This window comes from Salvelinus fontinalis, chromosome 18 (assembly GCF_029448725.1).
Source record: "Salvelinus fontinalis isolate EN_2023a chromosome 18, ASM2944872v1, whole genome shotgun sequence".
NCBI lineage: Eukaryota > Metazoa > Chordata > Actinopteri > Salmoniformes > Salmonidae > Salvelinus > Salvelinus fontinalis.
The window spans coordinates 4,626,080-4,640,948 of record NC_074682.1 but is presented as its reverse complement, the minus strand read 5'-3'; the positions used below and the strand labels follow the sequence as shown (position 1 = coordinate 4,640,948).

The 14,869-nt window shown below is 41.8% G+C and overlaps 1 protein-coding gene across 1 annotated transcript; it reads right to left on the bottom strand.

The window, feature by feature from the left end:
• Window positions 1–1,201: 1,201 nt before the first annotated feature.
• LOC129815942 (transcription factor Sp7-like) lies at window positions 1,202–13,352 on the bottom strand. The gene is made up of 2 exons (XM_055870155.1): window positions 13,185–13,352; window positions 1,202–3,591 (listed from the first exon to the last, which is right to left on the bottom strand). Exons 1-2 carry the CDS (start codon window positions 13,203–13,205, stop codon window positions 2,266–2,268), a joined length of 1,347 nt encoding a protein of 448 aa, XP_055726130.1. The 5' UTR covers window positions 13,206–13,352; the 3' UTR covers window positions 1,202–2,265.
• Window positions 13,353–14,869: the final 1,517 nt, after the last annotated feature.

Genomic DNA, 14,869 nt, shown 5'->3' with positions numbered 1-14,869 from the left:
TTGGAACCATGAGGCATGGGAAGGGAAGTGTAAATGGAAGAGCAGGACAGGGGGATCTGTATGGGGGTTGGGAGTTGGGGTTAGGACAGCTTTGAAGTGCTTGAGGAAAGCTGTCCTTTAATGTGACATGTTCTGAAATGTAATGTTGAAATTGTGTCACTGTGTAACACACTGTGCAAACACATATTTTCTCACTGATAAAATGTGAATTGAATCTCAAATATATCATTCTAAATGATAAGAAAAATTGTTTGGACTCAAATAAGCAATTTTTGTAATCCCATAAACTGTGTTGTGCTGCCTTCCATCCACCAACCACATTACCCTTCCTTTCCTCTCAAAAGAAAATGTATTTAGTACCTTGTCATTGACAACACTAATGGCCATGTTCCTCAGTCTTCTCCCTCAACACCTGTTGTACATAACCTCTCTTGACAATCACTTAATTCTAACTTAACCTCAGTAATCCATACCTTCAGGTAGGTCCTCTCCTATGCAGAAACTATTCCCTCCAGTCCACATCCTCATGTTTTTCGTCCTTTATCTCTCTCTAACTTTAATTTTAGCCTTTTGTTTAGACACCTCCCTCCATAAACCATGCAATTACTTTCCTCCTCCGCCTCCCTTCTTCCTCCCATTCCCTCCCTCCTTCCCTCACTTAACTGGACCGTTGCTAGGTCTAATTGACTCTGTGAGGCTGAAGAGAGACCTGATTGTCTCCGTGGTAACTATAGTGGTGCAACTACAGTGGCGCTGTCAAAGGGGTTATTGTGTCGACCAGAGAGTAAATCTCAGTCGACCGCTTTGTTTGTGGCGCCTGCAAGAAGATAATGACGGTATTTTGGTTAAGAGGTGGAGGCAAGGAGATCAAGGTGGAGGGGAATACATGCAGTAAGATTATGGCAATAGAAAGAGGGATTTAGAGGACAGAGGGATGGAAAGATGAAGGAATGGACAGGAGAGTTTAACGTGTCATTTCTATGGAGCATTTTACCTTAAGACTTTTATTAATACCCGCTACCTCTGCAATATAAACCTTCACGGAACTAAGCGTTGAGAGGAGACTTAGGGGGTTGGAAACATGTAAATAACACCAATGGAAGTACATTGCATAGTTTTTTTTACTAAAGAACCTTTCCATGTCATGATTTCCAAACCATGACACTCATACATACTCCTCTACCAAGATCATGCTGAATTATTATGTACGTAATATAATTATTTAGCTCATATCACATTCTGCAAACGTTCAAACTGCTAAAGTCTTCTTGACGGTCATGCACAAAATATCCAGAGTTGAATATCCAAAATATCCATCATGCATTAGTGTGATAAATGTAGGATATGAATATATACCATCTGATCACTATCTAACGTTAAGTGTTTTAATATTGTTGTTGCACGTGTCATTTTCATTACAGTTAGTTGTAAAGAGGTTTGTCAACAAAACAGAAAAGGGTAGAAAAATAACACTGCTCTAGAATCAGCCGAGCACAATACACTAAAGGCTTTCATCAACTATCAACGTGGCAGGTGTGCAGACTTCACAATAGAAAGGTCATGTAGAAATAGTAGTTTTCAGAAACAACTAAACCGTCAAACACTACAGCACCAACAACAGCATCTTAGTTATAAATCAATAAATAAAAGAAACAATAAAAATCTTAATTACTAAATCATCAATGGCCAGCTTTAACTTGCCATTTATTAGGCAATAATACGCTGTCTGCACAATGCAAGATCATCTTTAATTCTTATAATATAAGACATAAATTAGATTATTTGTGTAAATAGAAAATTAAATAATACAGAGGAAGCATACATACACACATTTACAAACCCAAAAACAAAATGTATGCAGCATCAGATTAAACAACTATTTGTCTGTTTCTTACCGAAGTAATAAAGTACAAAATGAAACTTTATGGAGTAAGCAGTACCCCATAAACGCCCTCATACTATCTACACTTATTTTCGTCTTTGGCTTCCTCGTAATTTTACCTCTGCTCTTACAGAAAATGAAGAAATGTTGTGTATGGTGGCTGTGTGTACATGTGTGTGTGTGTGGTCCACAGAATGTGTATTTTCAACCTGCCTGCCCGGTTATCTTGATCTATGTCAAATGCATCCTTTGACAAACAATGTCAGAGTGTGGGAAGCATGTACTAATACAAAAGAATGATGTTTGTTTTTAGCTACATAGTTAGCTTTGCAGCACAACAACGGTGCCACAACTAACTCTACAAGACAACACATATAATGAAGTTAGATCTCCAGCAGTCCACTGCTTGTTTCCACCCCATTGCCTGAACCAGTTTTCTCTCCTTTGTTAGTAGGGTCACTAGGGACTCCTCCATTATTCTGCACGGCCGTGTTGGGTTTATTGGGGTCTGCCATCTCCTCATTCCTGGGGTCCTGGGCCTCTCCCTCCCCAGTCTTTCCCGGCTGCAGGGCAGACTCTGCGTGCGTCTTCTGGTGCTTGCTGAGGTGGTCACTGCGGGTGAATCTCTTGTTACACAGCAGGCAGGTGAACTTCTTCTCCCGCGTGTGTGTGCGGACGTGCCTCTCCAGTTCGTCGGAGCGTGTGAAGCGCTTCCCACAGAACAGCCAGTTGCAGACAAAGGGTCTCTCCCCAGTGTGCCAGCGGAGGTGGGCCTTGAGATGCGAGGCCTTCCCATAGACTTTCCCACAACCTGGGATGTGGCAGCTATGGACAGGCTTCTTCCTCAGGGATGCAGCTGAGGCCCCCATCCGCTCCAACTCCTGGCAGTTGGGACAGTCACAGGAGGACCTGCCAGTGGTGGTTCCTCCATACCCTCGTGATCCAGCTGCAGGCTTCAGGCCCATCTGACTCTCCATCAGCCCCCCGCCGGACACGTGCTTGGGCTTGTACATGTCCTGAGGCAGCATGTGCTGGGAGGACTGGAGGAGGTGTGATGAGGAGCCCAGGCTCACTGAGGGGTACTGAGCTGCGTTGATGGAGGTGAAGTCAGAGGCGTAGCTGGGCAGCTGGGGGCTGAGGGAGACTTGGGGAGGGATGGGCTGGAGGGAGCCCTGGAGGCTGTCGGTCTGGGGCTGGGCAGCACTTAACCAGTTGGTGTTGGGGTGGACCTCCCACCAGGAGGATGTGGCATTGGATGGGGCGGCGGTGATGCCGGGGTGGATGCCAGCCTTGTACCAGGAGCCGTAGGGGTGGGTCATGTCCAGGGAGGTGTAGACGCTGGTCAGACAGTCGGCTGTGCCGTGGGCCTTGGACACCAGCAAGGACTGCTCCTGGGACATGGGGGTCTGGAGGGAGTGGGAGAAGGGGTTGTACTCAGATGTGTACCCCCCAGAAGACGGTGGTGGACTCTCGGTGGGCGTGAGTAGCCCCCCTCCGGAGCTGAACAGCCCAGTGTAGGAGTTCTCAATGCTCTCCCCTCCTCTGCCGTTCTTCTGGAGGTCTAAGGTCATGCCGTACTGCTTCTTGCCTGGAGCGGTGCTGCCGGGGCCGGCCTTTCCAGGTGTGGCTGAGTCCCTCACAGGGCTTCCAAACTTGTTGCAGGTGGCGGTTAGCATAGCAAAAGAACTGGAGCCATAACGAGCTTCCTCCTAGAGAAATGAGGAGACAGGAGGGATTAGACACAGGAAATGGCTGCTACTACTTCTGCTTCTGTCAGTGTCAACACTAATCAAAACAGTATGGCAGGCGGTTTTTTCTGCTTTCCCCTCTCATTCGTTTTTCAGCTGAATTGAAATGAAATCACTGTCTTGATATAGGCTGCTTGTTTTGGCAAAGTGACTGAAGAATGAAAGAAAGTGGAAAATAGGAATTATATGTGATAAGAATGTGAATTTAAATATCGATTTTTTTTTTGCTACTTTGCAACAACTTAGCATGCTAGCTAACCCTTCCCCTAACCCTAACCCAGGGTTTCCCAAACTCGGTCCTCAGAACCCCAAGGGGTGCACGTTTTGGTTTTTGCCCTGGAACTACACAGCTGATTCAAATAATCAACTAATCATCAAGCTTTGATAATTTGAATCAGCTGTGTAGTGTTAGGACAAAAAAAACTAAATGTGCAACTCTTGGGGTCCAGAGGGCCGAGTTTGGGAAACTCTGCTCTAACCTAACGTAGCATATCATACTAAAGCAGTCGAACGTAGAATATCACACTAAAGCAGTCAAGATGTAGGATACTATACGTGCTACAATTCGTATTTTATGATACGACCTCTATTACATTGGTAGTAGGCCAATGTAATGTAACCTAACGTATAGTGACATATCATACTAAATGGAGTGGCACACATTTTAGTAAAATATCATATGTTTTGATCTGAGACCAGGTTGCTCAAGAAACCTCTAGCGTGTACATCAAGTCTTAGGACTTTTAGGCTGATGCAGTGCCTTCACAAAGTATTCACACACCTTGATTTATTCCACATTTTGTTGTGTTACAGCCTGAATTCAAATGGATTACATGTATTTTTTCTCACCCATTGACACACAATACCCTATAATGACAAAGTGAAAACATATTTTTAGAAATGTTTGCTAATTTATTGAAAATGAAATACAGAAATATCTAATGAACATATGTATTCACACCCCTGAGGAAATACTTTGTAGAAGCACCTTTGGCGGGAATTATGGCTGTGAGATCAAAGAGCTTTCCACATCATCGATTGTGCAACATTTTCCCGTTATTCTTTTCAAAAGTCTTCAAGCTCTGTCAAATTGGTTGTTTGTAATTGCTGGACAGCCATTTTCATGTCTTGCATTAAATGTTCAATTTGCCAGTAGATTGTCAACTTGATTCATGATGATGACTGCTAGCTTGCTAGCTAAGATGTTGAAAGTATGATGTTGACATGATCAGTTCTCATCAAAGCTACTTTAGATATAATGTGATTTTATGTAATTTTATCTGTGGCCAATGACCTTAAGCCTTCCTGGATGGGCACTTCTAATCTAACTCTATGGCAGCACCCAAGGGGCTTGAATTTTCGCGCTCCACCCTTCGATTTTGCAGTGATGTAGTGTCGACATGAGTGGCAGAACACTGAGCCAATCACGGCGCTAGACTAATGTTCTCTAATAACTAGAGTTATAGAGAACCAACCCCTACACTCTGTATTTTTCCGCTGGCTACCCCACCACCACAGAAAGCACTGAGCTAGGCTGAAATTTGGAGTTGCCTTACTCAAGAAAGCAAAAAAGAGACTAAGTTTGTATGAGGCTTTATTAACTCAATGATGATGATGATTGTATTTACATTGTTTTTTGCAAACTGATATGTGACACGTATTAATGCCCGCCAAAAATGTGGGGCCTGTTTTGCATGTTATTTTGGCATTAATATGTTTCACACATCAGTTTGCAAACAATTTACTATATATATATATATATATATATATATATATATATATATATAGTAAATGTATATAGTATATATAGTAAATATATACTATATATAGTAAATGCCTGTACATACGTAAATGCCTGTACATATATATATATATATATATATATATATATATATATATATATATATATATATATATACATACATACATACATACATACATACATACATACATACATACATACTGTATATACTGTATATATATATTGCTAAACAGGTGGGGCTCAAAACAGGTGGGGCAGCCTGAATGACGGGTCGCACTGTCCACAAAATTAAACTAATTTACAGTAAAAAGAAGGATGCCTGTACAGAATAAAAAAATATTCTAAAATGTTAATCCCGTTTACAACAAAACAGTAAAGTAGTAATGCAGAACATTTGGCAAAATAATTAACTTTTTGTCCTAAATACAAAGTGTTATGTCTAGGCCAAATCCAATACAACCCATTACTGAATACCACTCTCCATATTTTCAAGCATAGTGGTGGCTGCATCATGTTATAGGTGTGCTTATAATCGTTTAAGGACTGCAGAGTTTTTAAGGATACAACATTTATGGAATAGAGTTAAGCACAGACAAAATCCTAGAGGAAAACCTGGTTTAGTCTGCTTTCCACCAGGCACTGGGAGAGGAATTCACCTTTCAGCAGGACAATAACCTAATGCACAAGGGCACATCTACACTGGAGTTGCTTACCAAGAAGACAGTGAATGGTCCTGAGGACTGAGTTACATTTTTTAACATTTCAGATAAAGAATGAAGAGAAGTTATAGATAAAATATATCGGTGCTCATTGGCCATTGGACATAAACATTACACAACAAGTTGGAAATCACAAATTCACCAATGAGTGGTTTGAAAGGAATCAGTGGCTAACTGCAAGCACTGCAAAGCAATCAATAGCCTGCTATATGGTGGAGTGGGTATGTGGTCCCAACTCTGGGTTGAAGAGTCTCTTAAATGGCTAAACATTCAACATTGGCCATGCTGTCAATCCAGCATTACCTCTTCGGCGCTCAAAACAACTGGAAACTTAGAACTGGGAAATCTGACTATAGTGCGTTCAAGACAACTGGGAACTCAGAAAAAAACTAGCTCCGACTAGGAAAATACGTTTTGAACGGTCATCCAACAATGGGAATTGCAAGTCGGGAACTCTGGCCTCTTTCTAGAGCTCCGACCTGAAGATCACTACTGACGTCATCATGATTCAACCTTGTTCTTTTCCGAGTTCCCAGTTATCTTAAAAGCACCATAAATCCAGAGAATGCCAGACTTTGATGACAAAGTTCGATGACAAAATTTGCCCACGTAGTAAGCTGTTAGCTGTTGGTGGTGCACATGTAGCCTATAGCCTGTTTTAGAGAAATGTCATCTTCGAAAATTGTAAGAGCTTTCATTGTCTGCTTATATGCACCCTTTATTTATCCTACGGTTCTAACTGTAAGAACGGCCCATGTTCTGAATTCTGCCTCTGTAAATGTAAAAAGTACTGAAAAAATAGTTATTTTGACTATGTCCGTCCTAGCTCGCTCGTTAATGTCTTAATCGAAAATACAGACTGCCTCTCATCCGCTCGTCATACCCTTATGCCATAGTTTGTACGTGTCAATTGTCAGTAGAAACCACATCTGTTGAAGCAAGTCAGCCACATCAGTTATATATATTTTTTTAAAGGCAGTAAATGAGGCTGAATGAATTGTTTCACTGCCAGACAAGACTCCGCTGATAGCCAGGTGTAGCAGTGGTAAGGTGTTGGGACAGCTTTATGTAGGCCCTAACAGTTTGTGGGCACCGTTTGTCACTGTTATAGTGCAATTAATGTATTGTTTAGTGTTGTGTTGTGGCTTTGCTAGCATGCATAATTATTACTTTTTGTTTGCCCCACCAAAATATACAGTTGAAGTCGGAAATTACCATACACCTTAACCAACTACATTTACACTCAGTTTTTCCACAAATCCTGACATTTAATCCTAGTACAAATGCCCTGTCTTAGGTCAGTTAGGATCAAAACTTTTTTTAAGAATGGGAAATGTCAGAATAATAGTAAAGAGAATGATTTATTCCAGCTTTTATTTCTTTCATCACATTCCCAGTGGGTCAGAAGTTTACATACACTCAATTAGTATTTGGTACCGTTGCCCTTTAAATTGTTTAACTTGGGTCAAACGTTTTGGGTAGCCTTCCACAAGCTTCCCGCAATAAGTTGGACGAATTGTGGCCCATTCCTCCTGACAGAGCTGTTGTAACTGAGTCAGGTTTTATAGGTCTTCTTGCTCGCACACACTTTTTCAGTTCTGCCCACAAATTTTATTTAGGAATTAGTTCAGGGCTTTGTGATGGCCTCTCCAATACCTTGACTTTGATTGTAAGTATTGAGTAGCTTGGATGAAAGATGCCCAGAGTAAACGGCCTGCTCCTCATTCTCAGTTACTGATATATGCATATTAGTATTAGTATTGGATAGAAAACACTCTGAAGTTTCTAAAACTGTTTGAATTATGTCTGTGAGTGTAACAGAACTCATATGGCAGGCAAAAACCTGAGAAAAAATCCAAACAGGAAGTGGAGATTCTGAGGCTGGTCGATGTTAAACTCATCGCCTATTCAATTCCCTGTAATATATGGATCTGTTTGCACTTCCTACACCTTCCACTAGATGTCAACAGTCGGTAGAACGTTGAATGAAGTTTATACTGTGTTGTGGGGCCAGATGAGAGGGGAATGAGTCACTGGTCTGGCAGATTGCCAGTTCCTGGTCACGCGCATTCCTCATGATATCGCCTTGCGTTCCATAACCTCTACAGACAGAAGGAATGCTCCGGTTTGAACGTTATTGGATATATATGACCAACGTTATTGGATATATATGACCGACTTGCCAAAACTATAGTATGTTAACAAAAAAATTTGTGGAGTGGCTGAAAAATGAGTTTTAATGACTCCAACCTAAGTGTATGTAAACTTCCAACTTCAACTGTACATGCTAAAATCGTCACTGATTGTGGAGTAACAACAATGTTGTTGATCCATCCTCAGTTTTCTCCTATAACAGCCATTAAACTATGTAACTGTTTTAAAGTCAACATTGGCCTCATGGTGAAATCCCTGAGCGGTTTCCTTCCTCTCCGGCAACTGAGTTAGGAAGGATGTCTGTATGATTGTAGTGACTGAGTGTATTGATACAGCATCCAAAGTGTAATTCATAATTTCACCATGCTCAAAGGGATATTCAATGTCTGCTCTTTTTTATCCACCTATCAATAGGTGCCCTTTGCGAAACATTGGTCTTTGGGGTTGAATCTGTGTTTGAAATCCACTGTTTGACTGAGGGACCTTACAGATGATTGTATGTGTGGGCTACAGAGATGAGGTAGTAATTCAAAAATCATATTAATCACTATTATTGCACAGAATCCATGCAACTTATTATGTGACTTGTTAGCACATTTTTACTCCTGAACTTATGAAGGATTGGCATGACAAAGGGGTTGAATACTTATTGACTTCAGACATTTCAGCTTTAATGTTTAATTACTTTGACATTATGGGGTACTATGTGTAGGCCAGTGACCAAAAACCACTCAGTTGAATCAATTTTAAATTCAGGCTGTAACACAACAAAATGTTGAAAACGTCAAGGGGTGTGAATACTTTAAGCAACCAGTCTTGCGAGGGCCGTGGGCTTAACTAAACATAAGGTTGACCAGTTTTTTATGGCCTACAGGGAGGTTTTAAACAGCATCAGGGACATCAGGCCAACAAAGATTTGGACAATAGATGAGACTGGAATACAAAATGTCCAGAAACCGTTGCCTGTGGTGGCAACAAGGGAGCAAAATAGGTTGCACGGATGACCAGCACAGAGAGGGGCTTCACAGTAAATTGTGCTATCAGTGTAGCGGAGCAGTACGTACCGCCCCTCTTCCACCGGAAGAAGATGAATGAACAGCTGCTGGTTAGAGCACCTCCAGGGTCCGTTGGAAGGGTAAGTGACTCAGGCTGTGTTGACAGTACTATCTTTGACGACTTTGCCCACAGTGTTGGTCGCACCCCTGAGGAACCCCACATCCTTATCATCGATGGGCACCACTCCCATAAGACCCTGGAGGCTTTCTTGACAGCAAGAGGCCAGGGAGTTATTATCATCACTCTGCCACCCCCACTGCAGCCAGAAGATGACCGTACCGTCTTCAAGGGTCTGAAGGCCTTTTACAACAGGGCAGGAGATCAGTGGATGATGACGCTTCCTGGGAAAAAGATAGGTATAAACCAAATGGCTGGCCTCTTCGCAAAGGCCTATACCAAGGTGGCCAGTGTGGAGAGAGGAGTAGAGGCTTCCGGGCCAGTGGGCTGTGGCCTTTGAAAAGGACATCTTCACAGAGGCGGACTTCTTGGCCACTGAGGTTATAGAGCAGCCGGAGCCCATTGCCGGTAAGAAAAAGTAATCTAAATGAATGAAAAATAGCAGAAGCAGCATGTACGTGGTAGAACGTGTTTATTGTACTAACACCGATGTATTGTTTTTGTTGTTTATTTTCAATGCATAGTCTCCATTCAATCACAGTGCTCTACCGCCACCGCTGCCACCTCTACCGCCGCCATCACTAGCTCTACAGTACTTCCACCAGCTCTAACACCAAAATCTCTACCTCCACCACGTCTACCTCTGCCACAACCTCCACCCTGCAGCCTACCCTTGTTCCAAATGTTGTTAACAAAAAATAAAGTCAGCACTCGTTCTAGGGAATATATATATTTCTATATAGTGATTAGAAGTGTTTACTGGCCGGCCGCGACCGGGAGGTCCGTGGGGCGACGCACAATTGGGCTAGCGTCGTCCGGGTTAGGGAGGGTTTGGCCGGTAGGGATTTTCCTTGTCTCATCGCGCTCCAGCGACTCCTGTGGCGGGCTGGGCGCAGTGCGCGCTAACCAAGGGGGCCAGGTGCACGGTGTTTCCTCCGACACATTGGTGCGGCTGGCTTCCGGGTTGGAGGCGCGCTGTGTTAAAGTAGCAGTGCGGCTTGGTTGGGTTGTGCCTCGGAGGACGCATGGCTTTCGACCTTCGTCTCTCCCGAGCCCGTATGGGAGTTGTAGCAATGAGACAAGATAGTAATTACTAGCGATTGGATACCACAAAATTGGGGAGAAAAGGGGATAAAATTTATTTAAAAAAATAAAAAATAAAAAATAATGTGTTCTTGTTTGCTTTTGTTTTTTTTGCTTAAACCAACAGCCAACAGCTGCAGCAGTTCTATTGGAGTTGTCCCTGAGGCCGAAGCTCCAGGAGGAGAAGCCGAAGAAGAGGAAGGCAGAGTCTGCGGCTGTGCTGACAGCCTCGCCTTACAAAAGGTTGATGGAGGAAAACGCTCGACAGAAACATCAACAAGAAGAAAAGAGAGAGAGTAAGAAAACGGATCAGGTTCTTTAAAAAAGGGTTGTCTCAAAGAAGGTTGTTGCTACACAACAAGCCACATCAGCCACTAAAGAAGGGGATGCGGAGTGTATTTTCTGTGAGGAGCTGTTTTCAGTCACAGGTCGGGACTGGATTAGGTGTGAGCAGTGCAGGAGGTGGTTTCATGAATAGTGCTCCAATTTTACTGGGCATAGCTTAATTTGTGACCTACGTACAAATTAGCATTGTGCAATAGCAGAGCATGAGAGATGCGACATCAATGTTACACTGAATTAGTTGAGATACGATTTATTGTTATTAAATGTTATATTCCAATGTTATTAGTTATATTCCATTCTAATATTATATTCCAATTAATATATTTTTTTTTTTTCGGAATTCAAAACAAGTATTGAAAACCTTTTGCTCCTGAATGTCATTTTAAAGACTGCTGGGATTTAAAATCTTGCATTATTTCAATAATATTTAGTGCAATTGTACATAATGGATTACATGGGAAAAGAACAACAAAGAAAAAACGAAGAAAATTAAATGTGCAGGTGAGGTTACCTCTTAAGGATCTACCACTTTTTTTCATTTTTTGCCTAAAATGACATACCCAAATTGAACTGACTGCAGCTCAGGCATTGAAGCAAGGATATGCATATTCTTGATACCATTTGGAACGGAACACGTTGAAGTTTGTAGAAATTTTAATGTAGGAGAATATAACACAATAGATCTGGTGAAAAGAAAATACAAAGAAAAAACAACTGTTTTTTGTACCATCATCTTTGAAATGCTAGAGAAAGGCCATAATGTATTATTCCAGCCATGGCACAATTTTGATTTTGGCCACTAGATGGCAGCAGTGTATGTGCAACGTTTTAGACTCATCCAATGAACAGTTGCATTTCTGTTCAACATTTTGTATCAAGACTGCCCAGATGTGCCTAATTGGTTTATTAATAACTTTTCATGTTTATAGCTGTGCACTCTCCTCAAACAATAGTATGGTATTATTTCACTGTAATAACTACTGTAAATTGGACAGTGCAGTTAGATTAACAAGAATGTATTCTTTCTGCCAATATCAGATGTGTCTATGTCCTGGGAAATGTTCTTGTTACTTACAACCGCATGCTAATCGCATTAGCCTATGTTAGCCCAACCGTTCCGTTGGGGGACCCACTGATCCTGAAGAACAATTTCTAAATAAAATGGATTAAATGGATTCACCCTATGCCATAATCTTCTGCAATAACCACCATACTTTAAAAATGCCCCTTTTCAAAAACAACAATTAATGACATTCTTCTTAGTGGAGGCTAGCTACCCCCTAGTACCCTATAGCCTACTCGATTATTGGGCAGATTCAAGTTATTACACGTAAGACCATTTAGGTCTCTAGTCTCCTCCTTACAGAAGCAACAAAGTCCCCAGGGGCGCCGCATGGCTGTTGAGGTTGGATTTAGCCGTCTCCCTAATAAGCGCCTACTGTCGACTTGGCGTATCCTGTTGCCTTAGCTCCCGTTTCCAGGTTAATTGCTGTCAATCAATTTTCAATCCCCCTCCCCGTTGAGTCTTAACTTTTATGTCCCCTGCTTTAGTTTTGATGACCGGCAGAGATGTAGGCTAATACTTTAATTGCAGTGGGATCTTTTTGGAAGGGTTGGAGAGAGATTACGTAGCGTGTAACTGAATGGAGCGTTTCTTGTTGATTTTGTTGTTGACTCATTTGCCAAGCATGTGGGCTCCAAGCTGTCGTCCAAGCAGTAGGCCTAACCAAGCTTTTCAGTAAGAATCTTCGGTCATATAGAGCTTTATGTTGGCCGTGTTTTCCTATGTCTGCGATATCATCCAACGTGCCTAACGGTAACATTATCAGTTTGGATAGGCTAAGCCTAAATATTACAGCATTGGCCTATGACTGACATTTATAACACGCATTCCAAATGGTAATTATACTACCTACACTTTAAGGCTGTTGTGGACCTTCAAAATAAAGTCCCTGCTTTTGACAGAATTTTAGTCAGAGAATGCAGTTACGCACACCAATTCTGACAGATGGAGAGCCAACCGATATATTTAGGCCATAGCCTATAGGTTTTCACAATCTAATATTGTCTTGAAAAGCCTATTTGTCGAATGTCAACAGTGCAAAGTTCTTTCTCATTTTCTCCATTACCTCAAGAACATACCCTAACGACATGACTGATCGTTCAAGGAGCGCACCGAACAGACAGATATAGTAGCCTACCAGTGCGCATTAAGTTGACCTCGACACTCAGTTCATGAAAAATACAGCAGCAATTGGCGCCTAACTGTAAAACAACTTAAAAGTTCATTCAAAAACACATTCGAGTATATTCCATACCTCCAGTATAGATGCAGCCATCCCTGAGAAACAAAGTCCAAAGAGTCGAGAGGGAAGTTGGATAGACTGTTCTCTTCTCTGCTCGTGGTCCCAGGACAGTTTGGGAGAACTCCGGCACGAGCGCACAGACCTCTTTGGAAAGAGAGAGCCCGCCCCTTAATTATAGGGTCCGCGCGCTTTGAAGATTCGCTGAGAGGCAATAAAGGAGAGAGGGAAGGAAAAAGGACGGAGGGCATTGGAGGAGAAGGGAAGACATCCCACCTCCCAAAATTCAGATTGACAAATCCAGATTAATCTTGGGGATATGGGTGGTTGGCTATTAGGGGGGCTATCATGAAATAATAGATAAAGACTTCAATTGTCAGGTCATTTACACCCTGCTTGCATCAAAGCCACCACCATGCTCATTCAGGTTCACAATATAGTAACGCATGCGTTCTGTCAGCGTCAACATTATATAGGTAGCCTATTTATAGCCTACCTGCTAATATTAAGCCTAATTATGTTGAACATCTTTGGCGCTAATGATGCATTGATAGAAAATATGTTTAGTGCCAAAAGCATGCGTTATGGTCTCCATATAGGCCGAATCTTCAAATATAACACAATAATACCATAATAGTAAAACTCCTACTACTTCAACTGTAGCCTACCCCGAACAAAGAATAATACATTTGGGTCTAGGCTACTATGGTCAATAATAATAATGTTGTTATTAATAGCAGTAAAGCTGCTTGCTTTCGATATTGTTGTTGTGACACTCATCCAGAAAGCAAAGGAACATGCAGGCCATGAATAAATCAATAAATTAAGCCGGTCGGGTTTGCGATTTCCTTCACAGGTTTTATTGTTGGGTTTTTAACCCGCTTTCTGTTTTCAATATTCTGAAACGCAGTTAAATGCTTTTGTAGCCATGATCTCTAATGATTGAAAGGATTCAACTGCTCGAAATTACAACAACAAAAGAAATACTGCCATCAAATAAAATAAATTCAGAACACGGCTTTTAAACTAGTGGTTGGAGTAAAAACAAGAGTTTGTTTCCTCGTTTAGGCCTAAATCTCCAGAAGGAAAATCCCTGACGATTTTAATAGATAGACCTACATGTGGAAATATTTACTATACTCCAACACGGTTGTAGGCCTACTTAAATCCATCTTCAGATCTGTTACGACATTATTTCTCCATGATTTTATTTTTCAAATAGCTGTGATTAGTAGGCTACCTCATACAAACCCTGTGTCTTTCTTGAAAGGTATATTTTATAGAGCATCATTTTCACCACCTGTCCTCCTTTATTAGTGGCTCTATTAAATCACATCCGCTCTTGCCGACATCTGCAGAGTGGTTGGGTGTCGGAGGTGGAACTGCGTTATAGCTAGCTGTCAAATCCACAAGCCGCTCCTGCCATCAAAGAGGACACTGCGTTGCATTAAGAGAAATCCAACATCCAACACCACCAAAATATCCGCTGTGTGGTTGTCTGATATCGCCGGTTAACGCTTGATCTGAGGTCCAACTTCGAGTTCTATTCATACTTGAATGTAATGATTTACGGTTTCAGGCATACAAATAACGATAGCGACAGAATTATGTAGGCTGTAGAAGATTGAGAATATGTTTTCAGATTAGCACATTTGCATTTGAAATGTAGGCCAATCACCAGTACAGGTCACTCAGAGTGC

Coding starts and splice junctions, on each gene's coding strand:
- LOC129815942 (XM_055870155.1), bottom strand. CDS start 13,205: ATGGCTGCATCTATACTGGAG. Junction 3,592..13,184: donor TGGCTGCATCTATACTGGAG/GTATGGAATATA, acceptor TCATTTCTCTAG/GAGGAAGCTCGTTATGGCTC.